Source organism: Sceloporus occidentalis, unplaced genomic scaffold (genome assembly GCF_023333645.1).
Source record: "Sceloporus occidentalis isolate IW3139 unplaced genomic scaffold, rSceOcc1.0.p SCAF_7, whole genome shotgun sequence".
NCBI classification, from domain to species: domain Eukaryota; kingdom Metazoa; phylum Chordata; class Lepidosauria; order Squamata; family Phrynosomatidae; genus Sceloporus; species Sceloporus occidentalis.
Window position 1 is genome coordinate 10,789,869 of NW_028316987.1, and position 26,925 is coordinate 10,816,793.

General features: G+C 41.3%; 1 protein-coding gene across 1 annotated transcript in view; it reads right to left on the minus strand.

The window, feature by feature from the left end:
• Nucleotides 1–489: 489 nt before the first annotated feature.
• Nucleotides 490–26,925, minus strand: part of LOC149309168 (thyroid hormone receptor alpha) — a 158,445-nt gene continuing 132,009 nt past the window's right edge. Inside the window, exons 7-9 of the mRNA XM_089531886.1 lie at nucleotides 19,014–19,160; nucleotides 16,113–16,371; nucleotides 490–13,344 (exon numbers count right to left, since the gene is read on the minus strand). Coding sequence (XP_089388012.1) covers nucleotides 13,094–13,344; nucleotides 16,113–16,371; nucleotides 19,014–19,160 — 657 coding nt within the window. The 3' untranslated portion in view covers nucleotides 490–13,093. The remainder of the gene's footprint in view (nucleotides 13,345–16,112; nucleotides 16,372–19,013; nucleotides 19,161–26,925) is intronic.

A 26,925-nucleotide genomic window follows, 5' to 3' on the forward strand; every position in this document is an offset into this window, starting at 1 on the left:
ACCACTTACTTCCAAACCCAGAGAGGCAAGATGCTTTTGCGAGTCAATGAATAACTTCCCTTTTGGGTTAAGACCTTAATGGACTGAGAAGTTGCAGTGAAAGTGAAGGCTGGGATGCTGAGGGAGCATCAAGCGCCATCAGTCGACTTATGCTGGTGATTTCTCCTTTTTCCTTGGCTTTGTAATCCCAGCCAGATAGTGCATGGAGGCACCCTCACAGCCCACCAGTATCTGTTTAGATCTAGGAGGCAGAGTTAGACTCGGGCACCATTTGGCTGCTATTGCACAGCAAAGAGCAAAGCATTAGCTACCTCCTTAGAAAAGACTTGTGGTGGCATAACTTTGGTTAGGCCAATAAATTTTACCTATAAAACAGATCTCCACTGAGACAGCCCTGCTCCATTTTGGAATTTTACGAAAAGAAGCTCTATCCACCGTCACTCATCAGAAAAGACACACCAAAAACCAGTTGGGGCTGTGAGGGTTGGTAATTTTTTTTGTCTTTTTTTTAAGGGTAGGTTTGTTTGTTTTTTTAATCATATATTTATTACATAAATATATAGTAAAATAGACCAGCGACAATTACCATAAAAATATCTTTCTTTAAAATCCTGACCAAAAACACAAAAAACGGTTATTTTTTTTCCTCACCCCAGAATTTTCAGGGATATTTTTTTTTCAAAATCGCACGTCACAGACAAATTGTGATTGTCGTATTTTTTTTTACATCAGCAGCTTCCTGCTTCCCAGACACAAAAAGGAAAACAAAAGGAAGGGGAGGGAAAGGGGAATAAGGATGAGGTGGAGGGAGACCATTTCCTACCTGGTGTTACTTATTCGCTTCCCTCTGAGCACCCACATCCCACCCCCATTTCTATAACACACTGAAAACCCCGTGTCCCAAACATACATTCACTAACTCCCTGCTCACAGTTTCTTTCCCTGCTCTGGACTGCGAGGGGGGAAAAACCCACAATGCATAGTATATGGAGGCGGGAGGAAGAGGGATGGGAGTTATGGGGTTGCTCCCTAATTGGAAACGTCCTTTGCTCCTCAACATGTGTGAGAACAGCTTTCTCATCTTCTCCAAACCCAATCTTGGATCCAAAATGGCAACCCCTCGAGTAAAGATACCCTTACAGAACTACAATGAGGTGAGGGAGGTGTAGCATGGATCAGTGTGGGGTACCATCTGCGGAAACTATATGAGGTATGTACTTGGCAAAGGAATACTGAGAAGTGGTGCAGGAAAAGCATCCCTCGTTGCCTTCCCCCAGCTATGCCTCTGGAGTGAGGGAGAGACCAACCAACCCTGGCTCCTACCCATAAATTATCACAGTCATTTAAGTGCCCCATGTGGCAGCGGCGGGATGAGGCATCATGCCCCAAAGGAACAAGATCTCCTGCTACCGGCTGAAAAGACCTTATGTTTCTCTAGACAGGTTGGATACCAACCCAACTGAGAAATACCACTTGGTACCCACAAGGAAATGCATGGTGGGGGGAGGACACACTTCTTTGCTCTTTTCCTTGCCCTGGATTGTGACCCCAAAAGGCAAAATATGAAGAGAATTGGCATGAAGGGTGAGCGTTAACACCTGAGGTGGCAGGGTTTTTGGGGAGGGATTCACCCTGAGATCTTCCTCTTTTTCTCTCTCAAGATGACTTAAGGTACGGACCTCAGCAAACACACATATATACATACACATACACAGACATGACCCTTGCCCCCGCCATCAATGAAATGGTTCACAGTGCCCTCTATAGGATAAAACTGATGTACAATAATGTCAGCAAGCCCTCTCCTTGGAGAGGAATACTTTGCATACATCCCTGGTACAAGCTCAATGGATGGCGTCTGTCCCTTCCGCTTTTGAAGGAATCACTATCTGGTTCTTTTCCAGAGGCATGAGTATGTGAAGGGGAGGAAAGCTTCAGGTTGGTCCTACATAAAGTTTTAAAATAAGGGAACAGGGCATAGGTAGACCCACAATTTGTAGCACATCACTGATGCAGCGGAGGTGCCCAGAATGGAAAGGTTTTCTTTGGCAAAGGTGCCACGGCCTCATAACCTGAGTAACCTTTGAGAGGGAGTCATGGGTTTCTAGCTTTCCCTCTTCCCCTTTCTGGGGCAGAACTGTGTGAATTAGATGCTTTAAAGAGTTGGTTCACACGACTGTCCATATCACATGGTTGCACTCCCTCAACTATATTTGGCTTCGTTCCACAGATTTAATATAAAGTGATATGAAATGTTCTAGCTGCGGTGACAATCTGATAGTTTATTTACACCCAAGCCCTCTCTCTGAGCCCTGCTGAACCAGACCCTCCTACTGTGTGTCAACCAGGTTTCAGGCAAAAATTGCCTGGTCTCAAAAATGGTTAATCACTTTCCCATCTGTAAAAGCTCAGGGGTTGGAGGCACAAGGCCTCCTATAGTTAAGGAAGAGAATGAAGAAGGTTGGATGAAGTGGTCAGGTTACTCAAGGGACTGATGGTGGTCAGATGAGTCCAGGTTACGAAGCAGAGAAACCCAAACAGAATGAGTTCAACATTTGCAGGTACAACACTATGCTGAGGTCCTGTGTCCAAAGGAGCAGGTCACCTTATATGCCTGTTCCAACCCCACAATGGTACAGAAACCTATCAAATGAATAAGAAGTGGGGAGAGATTTAAGGGAGTCAGAGACACAAGGAAATGTATGTCTGGCATCTCTTTTCTCTCTCAGCCGAAACTTGGGAGGAATTTATAGGCAGCAGGTTGTGCATGTGTGTTGTGGCAAGAGGTTGTGCAAACGGCACAGGGAGTCTACACTTGGTATGCATAGGGAATCTGTGCATGTTTCATTCCATACACGGTTGACAGAGCTATGTTCATATATACATATGCTACAGGTGAAATCAAACAAGATGTTGTCCTTCACAAGTCCCAAAGAAATGAACAAGAGCTATTGTTCATCTCAACCGAGACCGAATAGGAGAACATCCCATTCAGTGATGTTATGCAGAAATGTACACCTTTCAGGTGTTTTGCTCCAAGATGGAACCTATCCTGGCTATTTTCCTCAGGGCTTTAAAAGCCATCTCTCCTCCAGTGATGTGTTTCCCAGTGCATATAGGTGGATATGCTTGGGAGGTGAGTAGAGAATGAGGAGAGCAATACATTATTTTATAAAGAGACTTGAATATTTGGTATAAGGCAATGAGGAATTCATACCCTTTCCCTCTCCCTTCCTGATAAGCAGAGGTGTCATTAAATGCTTTGCAATGTGAGAGCGAAATACAAGCCAAATCATGCTTTCCTGATCAGTTCTATATCCACACGCTCAGGCTATTTACAAAATATTTACAAGAGGTACAAATACAGAATAGGCTGTACACTGCTAGGTGTATGAAAGTGTGCCCCCGCTGGCTGCTTAAAGAATAGTATTAAGGCCTCCAGAAAGAAGTAGTGGGGGGCAGATGGGTCAAGATGGGGTAGGGCTAGCGCCTGCTTGCATGGCTGATACTTCATCCCCTGTCAAGGGAGTGAGCAAAGGGGAGCAGAGAGGTGAGAGAAATCTGGCAGGAGTGTTTTAGGTAGATGTGGATAATAGTGCTAACAGCCTTTGCGGTAGAAGAACCTAAACGTCCACAAATCCAACAAAGAATGGGCTGGCTCATGAAAACAGTGCCACATCCATATTTGTGAACACTTAAATTATGTACAGTAGGTCCTCCGCATTTGCTGGGAGCCCTGTGAAAGTAGAAAAATGCAAATAAAAAAACACTACTTTTTTTTAACTTAAGAGACCACCTTTCTAGGAAACTCTAGGTCCTCCGGTGCAATTCTATGGTCAACATCAAAAGTTGACCATAAGATCATGCTGGAGGACCTAAAAATGCCTAAGGAGGTGTTTTCTCTAGTAATCTCTAAATCTTCCAGTGCAACTCTATGGTCAATTTCCAGCAGAATATCCCTGGAGGACCTTGGGATTCCCACAGGGAACATATTAATCAAATCTGCAAATAATCAAAATCGCAAATGTGGAGGGCAAACTGTGCATCTCAACCCTGCTAGAGATTACTGGACCAGCCTCCCTAACTTGTACCTTCTAGATGTGTTGGGTTCCTATCTGAATTACCCTTCACTCACTGTGGCCAATGACAATACTGAGAGGAGAATGCGGGAAGTTGTAGTTTAACACTAGAGAGTGATAGGTTAAGGGACCCTTCTGTGAATAGATCCTTATCCTTAGCCCATTAGCTCCACGCATATAGCTAGAACAGAGTATAGCCTCAGTAGCTGCAATGATTTGGCCACCTTCAATATATGTAGCAAATGTGTGGGGCCCAAATTATGAGACTAGACATCCCTGCCCCAAATATGCAAAGGACAGAAAGCACAGGAGCATCAGGACAGATGTGCAGGTAGAAGCACGCACGTACACATACACCCTCCGCATGCATTCTTACGCAGTTATGGAATCTGTTTCCATAACAGAGTAATAAATTTAAACTAGACATTTTCACACCTTAAGTAAGAAATTAAAATATAAACAGGCATGCAGCCTCCTTAATTAATACACAACCACAATCACACCCACCCACAATCAGACGCACGCAAAGTTGATGAACACACACCCAAGCTGTTCAACACTGCACACTTACTGCACATTCATATTTATGAATGACGAATGCACACTCAGACACCTGGCTGATGTGCACAAGTAGGTATGGACACATCTAGGCACACACTGTACACAGTGGCATATGCTTTTCACATAGCTGCATGTCACATTGAGCTCACTTTGGAGAAAGACAATGTGTACTGAGTTGCTGGCCATTCACAGAACCTTTGGTCACCACAGTGCCCATTCTGCTTCCTTGTCTGGGGCTTATGGGGAGATAGCCTTTTCCCTCATCTGAAGTAACACTTCCATGAAAAGTGCACAATTGATATGTGCAGCAGGTCAATCTTTACTACGCCAGCTGCACCCTTGAACCCCCCTGTAGAAAGGATACAAGGTGGAGTTGTGGGCTGCTTCCTACCAGAACCAAAGGAGGGAAAAACTGGCAGAAAAAAGAGGAGGACTAACATATTTTAGGACATCAACGGAAGGAGCTAAGATTGCAGAAGTTTTCCAAATGAAGACTTTAAGATCAGCGACATGTTAATGCAAAAAGACTGTCACTTCTCTGTACAGACTACAGATTTAGGCTTGGCCAGAGAAGATGGACTGAATACCAGATAACGTAGATTGTGAGGGAGGGAAGTGTTGTGTGTGCATGTGTATGTATGAAAGAGAGAATGGAACTTGTGAGAAAGAGGGTAGGATGTGTGATTGTGCGCATGACAGAGAATAAAATTTAGTTATACTCTAAGGCTGAGAGAGTCAAAGCTGGAGACAGCTCTTATACCTCTAATGGCTGTGCAAAAGAGAGAAATTCAGCAGATACGAGCAGTTCCTCCAGTTTTCAATCTGGCAACCTTATACACTCAAGCTAAATAGAGAGCTTGGGACACTCAGAACACTGTAATTTTGTTAAAAAATCACAGCAAAACTAACACACGACGACAACAAAGCTCCTATTTAAATGTAATGCAAGTATGTGCAAATGGATCACATTTCCCTTCAGATGTAGTAAGAAACCAAGGCTGTACAAGATCAGCTTTATCAGAGAATTGAAGGTGATTTGAAAGACTTATCGCTGGTTGTGATGTCTAAGACATAATACAGCCCCAACACATCTAATAAATTAGAATTGACCATGAAAATTGTATTCCATTGAAGCTTTAAGTGAAATTTCAATTTCTTTGGAGGATTAAAAAATTGTTTAAAAGTAACAAAACCAAACTAAAAGAATAGCCCAATAAAAGGGCGGGGGAGACCTTGGTGAGGGATTCTGACGTTGCTGCTAAAATGGCAGTTGAAAAATTACGGAGGGGAAAGGCATTCTTCTCTTTCTGAAGCCAACAAGGGAAACCTTGACTGACTGCAGGGATTGCAATGCAAGAAAAGCTCCAGAAAATACCTCCCAAACACTGTTCAATGTAGGCACATATCCCATATATATGTGCAGCGACCACAACGACGGTGGTTATTTGTGAAATATTTCATAACTTCACTCCATGGAAGCTTATGCTACATTTGTCGGTCTGCAGGGTGTTACTTTTTTTGGGTTACACTTTCTTTTGTTCATTTTAAAAAGAGATATAGCTCATCTGCTACAGAAGGCTGTTAGACAAGATATTTCTTTCCTATAAGAAAAGGAAGGAGGCCTCATCTGAGAGAGCCAGTATTGTTTGATAGTTTGAGTGCTGGGCTAGGACTTGGAAAATAGGGTTTGAATTCTTGCTTGGCCATGGAAACCCATTGGTGACCTTAGGCAAATCATACTTGCAGCCTCAAGGGCAACGGCAAACCTCCTCTGAATGAATCGTGCCAAAAAATCCCTGTGACACATTCACCTTACTGTTGTTGTGTACCTCCAAGTCATTTCTGACTTATGGCAACCCTAAGGTGAAAGTATTGTGGGTTTTTCTGAGGCTGGGAATGTGTGACTCACGCAAGTGGGTTTCCATGGCCAAGTGGGGAATCGAACCCTAGTCTCCAGGATCGTAATCCAACACCCAAACCACCCCACAACACCAGCTTGCCTTACAGTCACCATAAATAGGAAATTACTTGAAGGCATACAATTCTTTTAAGATGGGGCTTGTCATAGTCATGTTTTATAAGTACAGCTAACTGGGCAACATTTATGGATTTCCAATTGATTAAACACAGCAGTTGCCACAAATATGTATTTCTACCTCAGGCTCAACCCATTTTTGTACTGTTTCAAAACCATTTTTACCAGAGGTGACATTAGGATAAGAGAGTGTACTGTGTGTACATAACCATAAGAAGCAAAATCACCTTCAAATCACTTTCAACACTATTTAAAACTACATTCATCTCCAAGGCGTGTTTCATACATGTATGATTACTTGCTGACTGGCTGCTGGTTGCGTGAGGAAATATTAAAATTCAAACTAGCAGCAGTCCATTCACTGAAGGAAGTGATCCTTTAATGTGGTAGCCATCCAGTGGTGACTATAAATGAGACCTAGAAGCAATGTTCTTGCTCAATGCCTGGGAGAAATGTCTTTGTCAACAACACAATAACATTCGAAGTGGGGATGTATGGGAATAATAATCAGCTTTATCAGTGGAATGTAGATAGGGTTAGTGAACATTGTGTGCCCTTCACCCCCTTAAACGAAATATAAATATAAGCTCATATTTTGGGTTATCTGTCAATTAAAACCCAACAGTAGTATTGCACCATCTTGACTGGGCTTTGGAAAAGTTCTTTTTGGACTACAAGTCCCAGAATACAAAACCGTGTATTTCTAAGCTCTATATAGTGGCATGTGGAAATTCTTTGAAATGGAAATAGGAGTTGCTAAGGTATTAACCATGCAAAGAATAAGATAATTCATTCAGTGATTTGGTTGAAGAGCTTATTTTTCACAGCAACCTTCTGTGAGACATCTAGGAAATTGTTGGAGCAGGTTTAAGTGTTTGGGATTAAAAACATTGACCATTACAGCATCACAAACTGATTGATCTGAACTGGGAAAAGAGGCACAGTGCAACTGGAAAGCACAAACTATGTGTAGAGGAGGTTCCAGGTTCAATTTGAAACATCTTCAATGGAATGATCTCAAGTAGCCAAGATTCCTGCCCAAGACGTTGGAGAACTGCTGACAACAGGCAAAGCAGACAGTACTGGGCTAAATGGTCCAGTAGTCCTGATTTAGTACAAGGCAGCTTTATATATTAATATGAATCAAATCAAAATGCATGAAGATGGAAGGATGCAACAGGTGATGCGAGTAGGATTCAGCAATGGATTGCCTGGTGTAATTCATGGACTGTTGCTCCATCTGACAGACAGAAATGTAATCCCACTGAAACCACTGTTTGTCTTGTGACCCAATCATGGAGAGAGACAGATGACACTTGGTAATCCATTCATTCCTTTCTTCTGGTGGATTATGGTGGAAGGAGATTATGGTCCCAACCTAGAAAATAGCACTGGCGGGTTTTGGATAAAACAGGCCAGGGAAAGGCTATAGAACCACAGTAGGAATGGGCAGTGGGGGATTTCTCCTGGGGAGGGGATTCTTGTATAGTGGAAAAGCAGACATAGTGCATGAAGATAATTGAATGTGGGAAGGGTCTAGTGTCATGAAAAGAGAGATCCGGGTTGCAATTTTGTGTATTACATTATGAAGTCTTTTAAAACCTGCTCAAGAAATATACTTAATTCAGTTGATGGCTCCTGTTTGGGGCTAAGGAAAATTTTCTTTTCCAGGGAGGGTCTACAACTCAGGAGAGATGCCTTGCATGAGTAAGGTTCTAAGTTCTTGGCAATTCCAGTTACAGGATATCCAGGTAAAGCACCCTCTGCCTCCCCCCCCCCTCCGGATGAAAAGGCCAAGGGTGTGATCTTAATAAAAATACGGTCCTTCCCCTGATTCTGATCAGTACAAACAGCAACCCAAACAGCAAGGAGACTCTTCAGAGTCTCCTGCATTGTCTTTTAGTTTGCCTTCAGGTATCTAGGCTAGGAAACACTTTTATTTGGATTTGGAAGGCTGCTGTGAAAAGCAGACCATTGTGAGCTAGATGGATCCTTTAAGTCAGGCTCATATGTTCAGACGATGATCCATTGGTTCATTATTCAGCAGCTCAAGAGACCATGTCTTCCTCCAAAGCCTATGAAAAATAGGATCAAAGCCTTTGCATGTTTACTTATAAGAAAGATCCAATAATTTCAATGAGACTTGCTTGATAGTATGCAGCCTAAGTTGCATAAATAGATTCTGGAATGCACAAACACACACATGCATGTGCACGCACACATACACATGCACACACACACATCTTTCTCTTAAATCATTACACAGTGCTAGTGTTAACACAAGAAGGGACATGTTTTAACTGTGAAAATATCTCTGCAATGCTTGCTTATAAACAGCATGCAGGATTAGAAGGCTAGGGTCAAATCAGGCTTTAAAAATGAAGGCCTAAAATAAAGGAAGAACAGAATGAATCGTGTTGCAGCAAGAAGGGACAGAGTTAAGGTGATCCCTGTGAGCTGGGTGCTTCTCAGTGTTTTTTTGTCTGGAAAAGCTCAAGTGAGTATACAGAAGCCTGAACATTTGTTTATAGGGGCTTTGTGTATGTGTGCACATATATACACGAAATCTGTGTTACCATTTAAGTACAAGGAGAAAATGCCAGGATAGAAAGTTGACCAACCAGGCTGTGGAGTCTTTCATCTTTGGATGCTTTTAAAATAATTATTGCAAGGGTGTTAACTAGGCTAAGGTGTTTTGTCCCTCAGGAAACCCACTCCCAGAGGCAACCCCAGAGTTGTGTTTATAAGAATAAACACACATTTCAATAGATTAACTTGAATCTTCCAGGCAAGAATCCTGTAACTGCATAACCCCAAGATAATTTCAAAGGAGAGCAGCTGCAATTCCCTGTTGAGACAGCTGATGGGAATACAGCTAGGACTGTGTATATTCTGCACTTAAAAAACAAACCAACAAACAGCTAAATCTCACATCAAGAAAAGCAAAATCATTAAGCAAAACTGCACATCTGTGCTTATTTTGCACAATGTATTCAGCTTCTGCACTGGAGTCTTGTACTCTGAACCGCTAGAAATCCCTATTTGAGATTTTGCCAGGTTTTCATGCAGACATAAGGGCTAGAAATTTGCACCCTTTTTAAAATCATGAGACTACCAAGACATGTATCCAATACCAAATACTATGCTCCCATGGAACGGCCAACAGGCACAGCCCTGAATATAACCAAACATGCTGTGCTGGTATGTGGGACTCCAGGCTGTATTCAATACCAGCTTAGCAGTAATGCCCCCATGAATCCCATGTTGTTAAAGGTGATTAAAAAACAAAACAAAAAACCACTACTTTTTCTTCCAACCCCAATTTCGTTTGTGTGATTTTTCTTTTTTTTTCTTTTTTGTGAACAGACCCGTACAAAGATTTTTCTTCTTAATTAAAAAAAATTATACATACTTATATATATATTTCTGTATATTAGCTTAAATTGGAGCTGTGTTCTCCATGCGCCGGCCCCTGAACCTTCAAATGGTACATCTTATATGCACCCAACCCATCACGTAACGTTTCCCACGGCGTCTTGAATGAGGTAAGAGGTAAAGGGTTTTTCCCCCAACAGAAACCAAGTGACAAGAGGAGCGAAAGAAAAGAAAGGGAAGGGGTGAGTTTAAAAAAAATACCCACTCCCCTAATAATATTACATTACAGTTGCAAAAGAAGTCTGGCTAACAGATTGACAGAAAGATGGATCTATCACAACAGAAGTGGCTCAGGCGGGAGGTCTGACCAATTAACAATGTTAAGTGCCAAAATACTTGCATTAAGGTGATCACAGTTTGGTTTGCATTAAGGGTGAAACAGACAGGAAGAAGAAAGTTGGAAGCTGGTCTTTCTTTTCTTCAAAAATATTTTCACTGGGCAAATCTTTAGATTAGGAATTCACAAGTGGAGGTTCCAGTGCCAGATCTGGCCTCCTAGACACCTCTGCCACACTGCCAACTAGGGGCAAGAGATCTGTATAAAAGGCAGATCTGGTGGCTGTGACAATGGGGACTCTCTGGTAGTCACTTTGGGGAATGGGATGAAGGCCTGGGTTGACCACAACTCCCTTCCTCAAAATGGCACTAGCTACTGGGCTGAGCATCAGAGATTCTGCTCAAGCAACCAGAGAAGCAGAAACCTTTTTTTAAAAAAAACTTATGTCACCAAAAACAAGGAAATCAAGAATGAAAACTTGGGTGCTTCTCTCTTGCCAGCTTGGCCAGAATCTTGATTTTGTTTTCCGTATGTGGTTTTACTCACTGAGGCCTAAATCCTACTGTTAGTCTTGCCTGGAGTAGACTCATTGAATCAATGAGGCTTACATGAGTTGACTCAGCAATTGAGTTCAGCAACTGATTCAACAGGTCTACTCTAGTTGGGACTAACCAAAAGGATGACAGCCTGAATCTGAAACTTGATTTCCTTCCATCTAGGTTCTACAACCTGAGGCTAAGAGCAGGCAGATGTTACCACACTGGTACGGAAGTGCATTAGAACATCATTTCCTTGATCCAGTGCTCTTGAAAAGGGAAAACTAGACTGGATCTGGCAGGGATGATCTTTCTAAAGGAAACATTGCTCTCTCCTCCTCCCCTCCTCTCCCCCAGTCCCTGCCAAAGAGGAACCAGCTAAAAGATGTTTGCCATTTTCCCCATGAACATGAATGCAACTGGTGCTACAGCCAGGTTGAAGATTTAAAGCTGTACAGGACATAGGATACTGTAGGAGAAAGATTTTTAAACAGAGAGTAAAATACTTGGCACCTTCCTCAGCTAGGTTACATAGAGCTAGTCACCTCAAGAGCTCTTAATGTTAGGAAGTCTGCAGATCTCTTGGTTGTGAGAGGGATGCTGCTACCTCCTTGTGAATGTTAACTGTTTCCTGTCTTCTATATCAATAAGTGCGATTTGCAAAACAAAACAAAACAAGGATTCGACCCTTACTTGATTCTCCTGGAGCGCTGAAGAGTCAGGGATTCTGGCTCATTGCTTCTCCAGAGTGAAAAGAATAGAAGGGAGGGCAGGGCATCAAGAGTACTAGTGCAGCAAAAAGTGTACCGCCACGTGGCGTGGGAAAGCGTGTGCAAAGAAGTAGCAAGAGCCATTTAAAAGCCCAATGGGAACGTTGCATGCGGCCTTTCAGCTGGGGTGGAGGCAGTGTAAGAATGGGTGGGGATGTGTTGGACCACCCACCCATCTTGCCCAACATGGAGGTAGATTGGCTGAAACCTCAGGGAAGGGAGAGGTTTTGGGGGCAGGGAGGAAGGTTGATGAATAAACCCCTCAGCACTGGTATAAAAAGCTGGCACCCCTACGATTCAAGCCCTGCAGTGCGATTCGAAGCAAAATAAAATAGATTTCTTATTCAATCACCTGTGTCTCCAACAGGGGAGGATCAGACAGGGGGAGCCTTTGTTTTTTCAAAGTGCATTTGTCCTTCACGCTCGGACCTTACGCCTCAATTTGAGATTTATTTATTTATTTGCCAAACCACCTGTGACTTTCCTCGCCGCTGCTCCGCCTGCCGCTCAATAATTTAATAGGATTTCTCTCTTACTCTCTCGCTTCCTTTTCTTTCTCTTTTTTTTAAAAAAATCTTTATTTCTTTTATAAAAAAAGTGCATTTTATATTTTAGCCTCCCAGGGAGGGTAACTAAATGCTATAAGTTCTAAAAGTAAATGAAGACAAGGAAAAATAACATAACCAAACACACTCTGACGTTTCCTGGGACTGTTATGTGCAAAAGAAACATATATATAGTTATATATATTGGTAATCAAGTCCATTTAAACGAGAGAGGTTTGATCAGGGCTAAAGCGGAGAGGTGCCAACTGTTTCCAGTGATCTGGAGCTGGGGAAGTTCTTTCTTAATAGGGAGAAGAGCAAAGGTGTCTTTGTTGGGGAGGGAGGGGTAACATATGGATTTGTTTCCTCCTCTTAACATTGTGTCAAAACTAATGATGGATATTTCACCCTGCAAAGATAACTTTGGGACAAAAGAGGATTAGGGGAAGTAAGATATACAGGGGATGGGTGGGAATCATATTGCCCACTTATTTTTTTTTAAGTCTGCCTAGACATAAAAAAGTGTTGGCTACTGCACAAGTCTACCTTGTAACAAAGGTTTTGTTTAGTCTTGACCTTTTTTTGGTGGCCCAACCCCTACCGATGATGCCCCCGCCTCCCCATCCACGTGATTCACTGATGCTGACGTGCAATATTTAGAAAAACAAAACAAAAACAAAAAAAGAAAAGAAAAATGAAAACAAAACAGAACAACAAAAAAAGAAATAAAATCTGTTATGTCCGAGGTGATGAGGTGGGGGCACTGTGGCCCAAGTCCAGACATCGCCCCAGTTCCAAATTGCCCCATGTCCCCAACTCTCCCACACCCCTGTTTGCCTCCTCCCTCCCCACACCCTAGACTTCCTGATCCTCGAAGACCTCGAGGAAGAGTGGGGGAAAGAGCTCCGTGGGGCATTCCACCTTCATGTGCAGGAAGCGGCTGGCGTGGCAAGCCCCAATCATGCGCAGGTCGGTCACCTTCATGAGGAGCTTGGGCCAGAAGTGGGGAATGTTGTGTTTGCGATAGTTGATGTAGTGTTCAAATGCCAGCAGGTAGGTCTCTTGGCATTTTTCAATCTTGTCAACGCAGATCAGCCCACTGCGGTCTGCAGGGTGAACAAAAAGGAAGATGAAGGTTACATGGACGTAAGCCATAGGTCCACATGGGGCTATTCCTAGTCTCCCTTTGCAATTAACTAGTTCAAAATTACTTTTGTGACAAGCTGATTCAAGCAATCTATCAGAGCCAGAGCCTTTGAGATTTGTTGAGTGGAACTCTCTAAAGAGTCTATGTGGTTAGGCACAAGTAGGAAGGCTTTGTGAATGGCAGGAAGTATAAAGAGTCTTGACTGGTTAAGAATGATAGAAATAAGAGGACTCATCTGAGCACTACTTTATGTCTGCTTCTCTACCAGGCTCTCTACGGCCGAAATTTGAGCATGGCTTGACACAGGCTTGACTTTGCTCTCTAATGTAAAAATTTCACTTCTAGGCAAGAAAGAATAACTTTAGTAATTTTCTCCCCACTCCATGAAATCATGAGGATTTCTGTGTGGTTTTTGAGCATTATTCTTACTTTGAGAGTTAACTTGGGGAAATTGAAATGTTAAAATATGTATGTGGTTAAATTTTGTGAGGGAGGGAAAGAGAAAAAAATGTGTTTTCTCCACAAAAAGCAATAGTTTTGTGTAGGGAACAATGACTGACCTTGCATTGTGTGTGTGTGTAACGTGCCATGTGCACAGCTGCATACTTTTTCTCCTGGTAGGTGCCAAGCACTGTAGGGTACCACTATGGATCCTGGTAAATTTATTTTGTGCAACCTACACTGGTATCTGCACAAAAATATAACCTTGCAAAAAGTCTATTTTCTGTACAGGAATCAGTGTACTTGTTCAATTTACATAAACTTACATATCTTATGCAAAGTCAGGCAATTTTGCTCACAAAAAACAATTGCATATATTTTTTGCGTGCACATAAAGCATATTTTTGGGAGAGGAAATTGTTTTCTGCACAAAACCCAGTATTTTTGCATATCCATCAGTGTAAAGTACAATATTTCTTGCAAGAATTATGCATTTTGTTCAGGAAACAGGTTTTTCTCCCCCCCCCAGCCATTTTTTCTTCAGAAAAATTATGTATGGTTTTGAACAAATTGCATAATGTAGTTTTGCTCCAGAATAAAGGAATCTTGCAGCTGTTCTCCTTTCCTTGAGTGGGCATTTGGAATGCCAGGACACCCTTTCTTCATTGAGCATATAAATATTGACAAGTATTCTTCACTTGCCTAATGTGCACTGACAGGGCCAGGATTCAATATCCCAGACAGTATCTATGTAGTATCTCAGACACTACAGCTGTTAGGGATATTTGTACGTGTGTCCACTAACAGTTGTGAGGAATTAGGATGTCAAGTTATAGGGATACAACTGATGTTTCAGGAGGATGGCTTTAGGAAATTAGGACATACACATTTCAGAACACTAGTCCATTGACCACAAAACTGTATATTCTGTTGGGAGCAGCTCTCAAGCACCTCTTGGCTTTTCCTAACCTGTGGCCTTACTGATAGGAAGAAGTTCAACTCATTTGAAAAGTGGCACTGGAGAAGAGTTCTATGGATACTGTGGACTGCTAAAAAGACACACCAATGGCTTCAACAGCAAATCAAGCCTGATCTCTTCCTGGAAGCCAAAATGACTAAATTAAGACTGCTGTACTTTAGACATATCAAGAGAAGATATGACTTCCTAGAAAGGTAAATAATGCTTGGTAGGGTAGAAGGCAGCAGGAAAAGAGGAATTCTGCATCTCAGATGAATAGCCTCAATCAAGAAGGCCACAGCCTTCAGCCTACAAGCCCTAAGCAGGGTGGTTAAAGACAGGGTAATCTGAAGGTCTCTCATTCATTTGGTCATTATAAGGCAAAGGCTACTTTACAGCAATTAACAATGAAACCCAGTGCAACTAGAGGGTATCTGAGAAGGTTGCTATCAAGTTTCAAGGAGCCTTCCCTGCCCTATCAGAAGATTCCAGTGACTTTCTGCAGATACAAAGGCATCTGCTCTACCAATGAGCTAAAGCTTGCTTCTCAGAGTATTCAGTGAAAGGAGTATACAGTATGACACCTGTATCCATTTGGGTTACATTCCAAGATAACTGCCCCCCATGGATACCTGAAATTGCAGGTAACAGAGAACCCTATTATTTTAAATGAGAAGAATGACTTCTTGAGCATATCACAGAATCACACTGGACAACTTAGATATGCCTAGAGAGAATGTATTTTTTCAGGTAAATGAAACTGCAGATACTGAATTTGCAGATAAGCAGGTTGTACTGTAAATTTTAATTTGATGGGTTTGGATAATGGAGCCAGAGGTTTTGGGGGCAGATTTGGGATACCTGGTCAATTCACATTTACCCTGAGGTACCAAGGACGGCTAGGCACAGCTCTTCCTATGATCTACCAGGTACCATCCTTGCTGCAAAAGGTATCACTGCAGGTTGTCCTGCAGGCTGCATTTTTATCCACCTTTGCGGCCATGGTTAACCAGGGTAAAACCATCAACTAAATGGACCCATGGCCTGACACTTCCTTTGTTCTTATTTTGCCTGAAGGGGAAAAGTCAAAAATAACAATAAGGCTTAAATGAGTAAAGCCATGTTTTTGGAATGGAAAAATACACTACCAACGTAACCAGTCAACTGCCTGTATTTGTTTTTGTTTGTTGTATTTTTGTTGTCTAAGCCATTTTTGTTTTCTTTGTTTAGTTGAGTTTAATTTTTTTTATTTAAAATATGATGTTGTTTATTGTTACAGTGTAAAAAGAAATTAAAAATCAATGTTTTTTAAATAAAGCTGCCCATACCTGAGGACATGAGCAGCACAGCTTGGAGCAGCGCCACTTCAGTGTCATCCAGGTTGAAGGCAGAGAGAGACTTGCCCAGATCAAAGATGGCATCAGACACTACGCCCAAACCGCCATTCTTCAGCTGCTCCCGCTTGACAGCCATCTCACCACTTAGTGTCAGTGTCTCACTTTCAGGGTCGTAGCGCACAGCTGCCCGCAGTGACATGATCTCCATGCAGCAGCCCTTCAAAAGGATGATCTGGTCCTCACAAGGCAGCTACAGTCAGGGAGAGATATAGTCAGTGTTGGCATTAGCTTGAAGTGCAGAGCTTGGAAAGATTTCTTTTTGGGACAACGCTTTCCTGAATTATTACCTTGGGGTATTTGGGGAATTGTAGTACAAAAAGTAAGTTTGTAAAGCTCTGAACAGGGGATAGTGGGAAATAGCAAAAGTTTTTATGAGGAATTAATAAGTTTCCATTGACAAAGATGAAAGAGCAAAGCAAGGACAGCAGCCACATGTAAGAAGAAGACAAGGAATGACAAGGCTGGAACCTGAGGTCCCAGAAGTAGAAGGACTAGAGAGTTTGGGTGTGAATAAAAGCTGAGTGGAGACCAGTAGTAGAACATCAAGAATCAGATTTCACTCAGGAGACAGCGAACACGAAGGGAAGTTGTAATGAAGGAAATTTGATAATTCTCTGGATAAGCTGCAAGAGGAGCTGCTTCTCCAGTTGAGGAGAATATTCCCAAGACAGCTGACAGGTCATGCCTGAGTAGCAGGTTATTGCAGGATCAGCTCATACACTGTCTGCCTCCTTCATTGCTCCCTGCCAATTAGACTGATCCTTCTGGTTCTTGACATCAGCTTATTTATTTGTGCCTAAACTTTCCATTCAAACAGCGACACAAGGCATCTAACAATCGGTAACCTAAACCCTTTGCATACGAAACAATAAATACATTTCAAATTAATATGATAAAATAAACCAAATTAAATGTAACAGAAAAGTAAAAAAAGGAAAATTACTCTCTGACGGCCTGAGAAGGGACGGTCAATGCTGGTGGGCGGACACCTACCCTTTGAGGGGACCAGCCTCATATATATTAAGGAAAGGACTCAAAGCAGGGCCTCAGAAGATTATCTTAATTTATAAGGAAATATCAATTTGGATTTTTCCAGACGCATCTGATCACTATGGTTGAACTGTACTGTTTGCCTATACTCCTGCTGCTACAGTGCTATCCCTCACCTCCAACTCTGTTAGGTCTTTCCCCTTCATAGAGTGACTTCTGCCAGCCAGGAAACACACATTGTATACCATTACATCTGGATGCTGTACAACCAATGTGATTTGCTTACTCAGTTCTGGGCTCCTCCAGATTGCTCAACAGTTCTGGTAAACACCCAGGCATTCTCTTTGAGGTGTGCACACCTTCTAATGGTTGTTCCTGTTCCTTCATCCAGTCATTCCCTAAATATACCAAGTTTGTCTGTTGCCGATTGTAGCGCTAACCCCAATATACCTATTTCTTTCCAACCGCTCTTTTCTTTCTCTCTTCAGACGCAATTGGATTGAACTGTATTAGTGGCTCCCCACATTCCTCCAGCACCTCTGTGTATGCTACTCTTCCAATATCTATGTTCCCCATCACAGTTTCTTTTTGTTTGAGTACTAAAATGATATAAGATAGTACTACTTTAGCACTATAACTCTAAAAAAAAGTGGGTGGAAAGAAACATTCTGTTTGGTAAAGGGAAATGTAATGAGGGACTGGAAAACCTCTGTGCCAAACAAAGGTCACACCCTCATACAACACACCAAAAATATAGCGGTAGAAACCAAGGCAATGGATATAAATCCCACCCTCCAGTGGCAATAAAAAGTTGTATCAACTCAGAAATTAGTAAGAAAATCACTGGAACAGGAAGAATGTTGTATGGATATCAGAGGAAACTCCTCCCAGTAAGTACAGTTATAGTACAGTCAGCTTTCCCTATCCACGGATTCCACCATCCACAGTTTGAATATATTCTCTCCCCAAAAAATATCCAAAAAAGCAAACCTTGATTTTGTCATTTTACATTATTTTACTACCCCACCGTATATAACGGGACTTGAGCATCCACAGATTTTGGCATCCACGGGGGTCCTGAAACTAAATCTGCCTAAGAGTCAGTGTATCTCTAAATCTTGAGGCCTTTGGCCAGTCTAGAGGCACCCTCTATCCATAAGAGCAAATCTAGTTATTTAAAGCAAGGGCAGGATGATTCTAAGCCAATCAGAAAGAAATTCTTCAGATTTCACACAAGCAATTTGGTTCGTGGTGATCCATTACAATTCACTGTAAGCAAAGGGCAAATCTTAACACTGGTAAAAATGTTTGTGAAAACTACCTAATATCAATTCAACCTGGTTGGACAAACTGGTAACAATCCTGCATTCCCCCAATTATACTTCTGTTCCTGCCCTACAGTGTAAGTCTAGGAAGAGGACCGAGTGAAACTATACCTATTAAAACACATCATTTTTAGTAACCACCCTCATTCCAGAGTCCAGCAGTTTTTTTTAATTTCTTCTATCTATAAAAGGTATAGCTAGAGGAAGGAAAACATAAAGGAAGACACAGGACTAAGGGGAGGGGAATGGAGTGACTCTTGGGCCAAAAATGTGTGTAAAAATATTGTAATATTGAAATATTCTAAAAATAAATCTTGCTGACCATTGGCCCTGTGGATTATACTGATGGAAAACTGTAAAAAGCTGGCTCCAGACTTCTCATTATTCTCTTACTAATCTGTGTAAAAAGAAGGCTCACACTGGTACTTTCTGAGGCTTCAACAAATCAAAACCACACACCCAAACCTCTCCCCCACCCTCATTTCCCAAAGTCTGGTACCGACTAGCCACCACTCACCTCTGAAAACATGGGCAGTTTTTTGGCAAAATCCACCACACGAGTGATGGCTGGGGTGATAATCTTTGTAAACTCACTGAATGCCTCCAAGTCGACTTTGTCTCCATCAGGCATGGAGGCCATTGGTGACTGACCGATGTCTTCGGGCTGCAAGCAGAACAAGAAGAGGGGCAAAATTAATACTCCAATCCAAGTTTCCAATCTTCCCTCTGCCCACTGGGAAACTACTTTACAGGCTCAAAACCAGAAATAGAAGCCCTAGCTTTCAATATATCCTCCCTCTCTCTCAGCCTCTCCAATCTGAAGCACAGGTACATTATTCTGCTATCACATATAATGATTCCAAGAATCTTTTAAAACAAATTTTTGACCAGCAATTTTGCTTGTCTACTGTGGCCAACTAGGCTTGGTGAAGCATTTGGATAAATGCTATTGAAATTACAGAAGCTTAAGTGGAGTTTTCAGTGGTGATGGGGTGAGCTTTTGTGCATTACAGAATACATTTTGCAAAATAAGTCAATTACATATCTACTGAATACTTACAATAGGGATAGGCAACTATTCAGGGATGTAGTTACAGGATGGAGGTGAAATGAGGGTACTGTCCCTTCAAAGAAAATATCTGGAACCCCAATTAAATTTTACCTCATTCTCCAAATCTCTAGCATTACACTAACATAACTTCAGTTAAGCAGTTAGAAATATAGTTTAGATATCTAAACAAAGGAGGCGGGCAATGTTACCATTTTACATCTGTTCTTGCCCCACAGAGTTAATTTAGGATGAGGGCCTCGTGAAAACACACCAATTAAAATACAACATTTTCAGTGACCACCCTTACAAACAGAGCAAATGTGTGTTCTGGGTGTCAATGATCTTTCAGTATTTACCTTTCTGCAATGCTAGAAATTTGGGTAGTGAAAGAAAATTTCATTTGTGGGGCAGAATTTTTATTTCTGGGCGCAATGTCCTCATCCCCCCCCCCAAAATAGTCACATCTCTGCAATAGTGGCAGATCTGGGGACCAATTTTCTGCCTCTAGTGCTCCTTGGGGACTGTATAGACAACCAAAACAACATGCAAACAACAAAACAAAAGGAAAATACCTCCTTGCCCCCAAACCTTCCCCTTAACGAAACACTGGAAGTGGCTAGACATCCATTTCTCCTTTTGACAAATGAATATTTCTTAACATTAAATAGTGCAGGGGATAGCCCTGCAAACTATTTAAAAGATGAATAGTCACTTCTGGAGCTTCCAGGAGAAGCAATTCACCTCTTTTATTGGCTAGAAAATTTATTGGTGAGTCTAGATGGGCTGAGGAGAGCAAAAAACAGCCTTGAGGAGCTGCACTTTGCCCACCCCAATTTAAAATGTACAGTGTTTGCAGAATTAAGAGTTTAAGGTAAAAAAACAGGGGTGGGGTGGGGGTCTAGAATATAAAGTAGCCCTGTAGTTGGGTTCTTTAACCTAAGGATGAAGGCAGGCATAATGTCAACAGAGAAAAGTCACAGTATGTTCTCTAAACAGGAACATAAGCCTGGCTTCCTCCTCTCTCAGCTTTACAATTTGTGCAATCCATCAACTAAATGCCAGTGTGGTCATTACTCTTGCAACCACTTCCCCCTGATTGAAATGGACTGGCTTCCTTTAAATAAGAAAAGAAAGTAAACGCATTATGTACGTATTTATATGATTATCCCTTGCTATTTTTGACAACAACAACAACAAAAGTGAAACCATATTTAAAACTGCTCTGGAAATTTGGGAGAAGGCACTTCCTTGACACTAGAGATGTCACTGAATGGACACCCTCTATGGGGGGACCTTCTCCATGCTGAAAACTGCACAACCATTTTGAGGTGGTGTTGGTGTTTTACTCTTAACTACTTTAGAAAAGAAGTAGCATGTTTGCTCACAGAGCAACCAAATTGCATATTCTATAGCAGTATGCATCCTAAAGTGATTTAGAAGTTTATCAAACAGGACGGGAGGCTCTCAATTTCGAAAGAAGATAGCGAAGTCTATTCTAAAATTCACATGATTACGTGATTACTTATCACACTTTAAATTCGCTGTAATGGCCTCCCTGAATACGACTCAGATTCTGTGCAAAGTAAGCCATCACATTGGTGGGTTCTTAATTGCGAATTGGCACCCTTGCACATGCTCAGTGAGACTCCAGATGACTGGAGCATAGCATAATTAGGTGAGTGAGAGAGAGGAACCAAGGAACCCCATGATGTACAAAAGAGATTGGAGGGGTGGTGGCGGCGGGAAGAATGGTTGAAAGAACATGCTCTATTCAAGTTAAAACGAGCATATATGCACTCTTGTCATGTTAAAACATGAATATAATGGTTATCCAATAGCTCCGGGTCCATGCCTCTTAATTAGCAGGCAGTACCCCCCCCCCCCCCCAGCAATGCTGAGGGTCAAGAGGAAGCAAAATTGAAGCAGAATTGCAGTGTGGCTTCATGGGAATCCCCCTTCCAGATTGGGGGGGAACTGGGACCCAAGGAGACATGTACATCACACCAAACAACAGCGCACTGAGTACGAAGTTGCCTAGGAACAGGGTTTGTGACTTCGCTAGTTCACCGAATTTACTTAACTGTGGATTGACATGTGATTGCATTCGGAGTGTGTTTGGGCTGCCAGCCATCACGTGTGGTAACCTTTCATGCAATAATGTGAATATGCATGATTGCGTTCAGGATGATACTGGATTATACTTCCAATTTCAGTCGTGTGATAGTTACATGTCCACCCCAATTTCTCCTTTCCCTCATGGTTAAGATTTGAATTTACCTCTAAAACTGTTATTCATGAACCACTGCAATAAGAGACCATATATGCATTCTCCTTTTACCTACTGCATATTTAGTAGTTGTAAGGGACTCAAATGCTGTCTTTGGCCCACCATCATCTAATGGAAAAACCGAGTCCAACATGTGTATTAGTACAGGGTCACAAGGATGTATCCCTGATTTTGGAACTGTTCATGCCTGTCACATAAGACAAAAAAACCTTGGCAATACAAAACTCTGCAAGATAGGCTATAACTACTGTGGATTCTGCAAAGGCAACCACCATATTACATCAACTTACTGCTCTTCGCACAGTTAGACATTTGCTTTTAGAGAATTGGGGGATCATCACTGACATAATGCACTCATTCTTTTAACTACACTGAAAAGATTTAAATGCCTGTGGAAAATTTAGTCCACTTCCTTGTAATGTTAACATTAAATTTTGCTCTTTCTTTTCTGAAATCTATTGTAGACGGAGAAGTTGGGGTGGGCTGGGGAGACTGTTTCCTTTGTGGGTCCCAGATTAGCCTTTTAAACCTAGATTTTGCCTGTGCTAAACTGGTATGGCCCTGCTAGAGCACATTCCGCCCCCTCTCCATGTCTTAAATATGGACAATGTAAAGCTAAATTCTGTTTGAGAACGATGGTTAGGTTAGCCTTAACTATGGTTAATATCTATTCTATTGTATCTTTTAAGTGCAGTTAAGGTGACTATGATGGGGATTGTGATGGGGTGCAGAGAAAGCATGTGAAACATCTCTTAGATGTGGCTGAAGAAGCATGCACATTATTACATGCATTGCTTTTGCCTGTACGTTGTCTTTACTGGAATAATGTGTCACATTTTATTTATTACACTTATGTCCTGCTCCTCTGTCAATGAATTCAGTGTAATCTTCATTTTGTGTGTCCACCCAGACAGCTTAAAGAATAGCACCCACTTAGCTTCAGTATCATAACTGTGACATGATGGCTTCATGCCTCCTCCACTCCCTCCCTGGTTTAAATTTCGACATACATTTTGCTCAGTTAGTGCGCAACTCGCACATGCTTAGAAGGGATTCTGCCCTGAGCTCTGAAACTCTGGCGTAGGGTGGGGGAGGTTCACAAGGGACAAATGTTTCTCCATGACCCACAATTTCCCCTCCCCACCCTCAGGCCCCACTTCCTGTGACCTCCATGTCCTGACCTGCCCTGGCATTAACTATCTAGGGCCAGCAGAGGGCTCCCCAAACCAGCAATTCTTGCCCTGTGAAGAAAAGGGAGGAAGAGTAAAAGTCCGGTTGGGGGTTTTCCGCCCATCTGCCCTTGGACAGAGCTGAGAGGTCACAGCTGTATCCCTTTGCTCAATCAACTTAACCCTTCAAAGTCCCCTCTGTAGGATGGAATCATTTGCAAAGCTGCTGGAAGTGGAGAAATCTTTTATTTAATTAACATTATGGGATTCTGGATATATTCCCATACATGCAAACCTCTGAGCTTTCCACCAATGGCAATACTAAGGATGAGTTACATTTATAATAATAATAATTATTACAGTATTTTTAAATTATTATTAAAAAGAGTTCACGCTGATGTATACAGTAGCTTCTTGGGACAACTAATATTAAGCATGTGTAAATACAATCGATTTCTTTTAATGGGTTAAGCACATACTTACATGTCTCTCACTGAATTAAAAGGGGCGTAAACACTGGTTGGATGGTGCCTCATATTCTATGTATATAATATAATCAGAAACATAGTACTTAAACCCCCACATATTAAAAGGGCAACAACCTTGGGCACACAAAACATTTAGTTAAAATCAACAGGCTGATGATGCAACACAAAAGGGATTCAAATGTCCAAAAACACTGAAGGCATATAAAGTGCTTTGAGTGTTGGACTAGGACTCTGGGAGACCAGGACTCAAATCCCTGCTCAGCCACATAAATGCACTGTAAGTCATACTCTCTCAGCCTCAGAGGAAGGCAAATCAACTCCTTCTGACCAAATCTTGCCAAGAAATCCTTGTGATAGGTTTTCCATTAAGCTGGAAACAACGTGAAGACACACAAGAACAACAATTAAAATTGCACTTTAACCAAGACATAAACTGGAGGTAACTAACTGGTTGACATTTGACCTCCAAAATGCTATTCTAATCAAAATGTGGTAAAAAGGGAAAAAACGAAATTACACTTACTAGCTATAATCTGGCTAAATTAAGTTGTGATTAAGACCAAGTTCAAATAAAAAAGCATATGAGAACAAAAACCTGTACCATTTTGTACTGCAGGCGGGAACTGGTACAGCTGAATGCTTTGGCTTTTTTGGGGGAAAAGTTATTTTTAAAAGTCATCCATTACTCATATGAAAAGTGATCTGTTGCTAGTGTTCATTTCAATACGAAAAAGTTAACTTGGGTATCTTACCTGTTGGGTTGCTCCTTGCTTTTTCATTAAAGGCAAAAGCAAAACAAAAAAAACTAGGACCGAGAAGTGAAAAGCATAACTAGAAAACTCCTGTGAAAATTCCTTTTTAAAGTTACTTAAAAAGTGAATAGAATACACTGCATCAATGAGGTAAACTCATTCCCACTTATTAGGAAAAAATGACTCATTACCTGTATCTCACTACTTCCATGCTGTTAAAAAAATTGTGACATATATAAAATAAACACATTGGGGGAAAAGTGAGGTTGGAACTCATCTTCCCAGCATAGTAGAGTTCTACGTACAAGTTAATTTCCCCATTGGCAGTCTCTAGCTGTTCTGCTCAGGTTTTACCATGCTATCTGCTATTTTTATGAACTAAGTGTTTACATCCCATCAAAGTTAAGCAGCATAAGCCCTGTTGCTTCCAACAGGACCCAGCCATAAGGACTAGCATTAGCTGGCTCGGAGGCACAGCACATAAGCTTTGTTGCATTACTAACTCATCATCATTCTGGAAAAGCAAAAGGAAATCTGTCTCTAGAGGGACTCTTTCAGGAAATGCATTCATTTCTTCTCCCCCTCATTCTTCTAATATATGTTCCATATGGGATACACTATTTCTGCAAGGTGATATCAACTTCATTAATAGAGCCTCCTTTTCTGCAAGGATACAGAGACCTCAAAGCTTCCAATACTGAATGGGCTTTTGAAAATCCAGAAGTCAGAGATCTCTGATATAAGCCACTGTCAGTATTTCTCCCCCTCCCAGAAAATGTTTCCATTTCGGTATGCAGGAAATTAATACCTTTATGCAGGCATGAGGACAGCTTTTTTGGGGTGGACCTCTAACCCTGAAGACTGTATGGAATGTGATGTTTTCTTTAAAAATGAATGCTGCAGAGCCTGCTAGAAGAACACAATGGTACATAAAAGACTGAATACATAGCAACTTATGTGGCCAAAAAGCTCCACTTGAACAGCAAGACTGAGCAGAAATCTGTTCCTTTTCTCACTTTTTGACTAGGACAGGATCTTTATTTATTTATTTGTAATAACTCCTGCTGCACTGGTCCCCATACTGGCAAATTGTCAACTGTAAAATGCCAATGAATTGACACACCTTACTGCCTGCCTACTGAATCTGCCTTTTCATAATTTCTTAATCACCAGATTGCAGTTTCTGAAATTGTGAATATTACTTTTCTGGACTATAGCTCCCAGAATCCTCAAGCTAACGTGGTCATCATTCAGGTTGGCTGTAGGCTTTTAGGTGTTACAGTCCAAAAATGAACTTTTCCAAACTCTGGGATGAAGAAATGGTTGGGGTAAACAACCAGTCCTGCATCAACAGGAACTGCAAGACTTAGGGTGAATCTACACTGTAGAAATAATGCAGTTTGATTCCACTTTAAGCACTATAGTTTCATCCTATGGAATACTGGCATTTGTTGTTTTACGATGTCTTTAGCCTTCCCTGCCAAAGAGTGCTGGTGCCTTACAAAACTCCAAATCCCAGGATTCTGTAGGATGGAGCCATGGCAGTTAAAGTGGTGTCCAACTGCATTATTTCTACAGTGTAGATGCACACTTAGATTTATTTGAGGGTAGACAGAATAGCATAATTAGTTTTGAATATAAAATTACACAACAAACATAATCACTGGAGTTGACAGGGAGACGGAAGAGTTCCATTGTTTTCCCATTACTTTCCAGACAGTTTGATGTTAAAAAGGTATTTGAAATAGACTCAGGGACAACTTCATATTTTTTAATGGGTGGGTGCTGTATTTGCTTTTTCTGCACTTTCAAAACTATGTTGTAATATAACACTGTATTTTGATATTCTATTTCCTTTATTTTTTTATATTTTTACCTGCACGTTTTAAAGTGAATATTGTAAGCTGCCTTGAGTCCTTGTTCAAGAAGAATGCTAAAATATACATCAAATAATAAATACAGTAATAAATAAAGAATAAAATACTATATAAGTAGTCAACACTGTGAAAACACAAAATGTGGTTTTGGGTGGAGCTTTTTAGTTTGATTTTATAAACCTGTGTATGGTACATAGGAATATGATTTTGCCCGGTCTTCATGTTATTCTTTCTTACACACACTCCTAAAATAGAGTGGCAAAAAAGTTAGAAAACAGTGTAAGATGTACATCTTTCAAAAATGAAATAATAAACACATCATTGTCAAATGAACACTTCCAAGTTGGTTATGTGTCTAATAAAGTGGTATCTTATGTTCAGTTTTACACACATATTTAGGAAGAAAACAACATTGGTAGTAGCCAACGTAGCTCACAAATTCCCTCATTATTAACTATTGTTATTATTGTGTACCCTCAAGTTGTTTCTGACTTAAGGGGACCTTAAGGTGAACATATTATGGGCTTTTATTGACAAGATCTGTTTAGAGAGGATTTGCCTTCCTCCAAGGCTGAGGGACTGTGACTTGCCCAGAAGATTTCCACAGCTGAGCAGAGATTTGAACCCTGGTCTCCAAAGTCATGGTCCAATGCTCAAACCACACCACATTGGTCCTTAAACAAAGTTAGATGGTAATCCATCCCTGACACAGAATATGGTATGTATCTAACTACTTTGTGGGGGGGGAAATGTTTTGTTTTTTGCACAGACCAGGAAAGAAGAAAAGATAACAATGCAGACATTT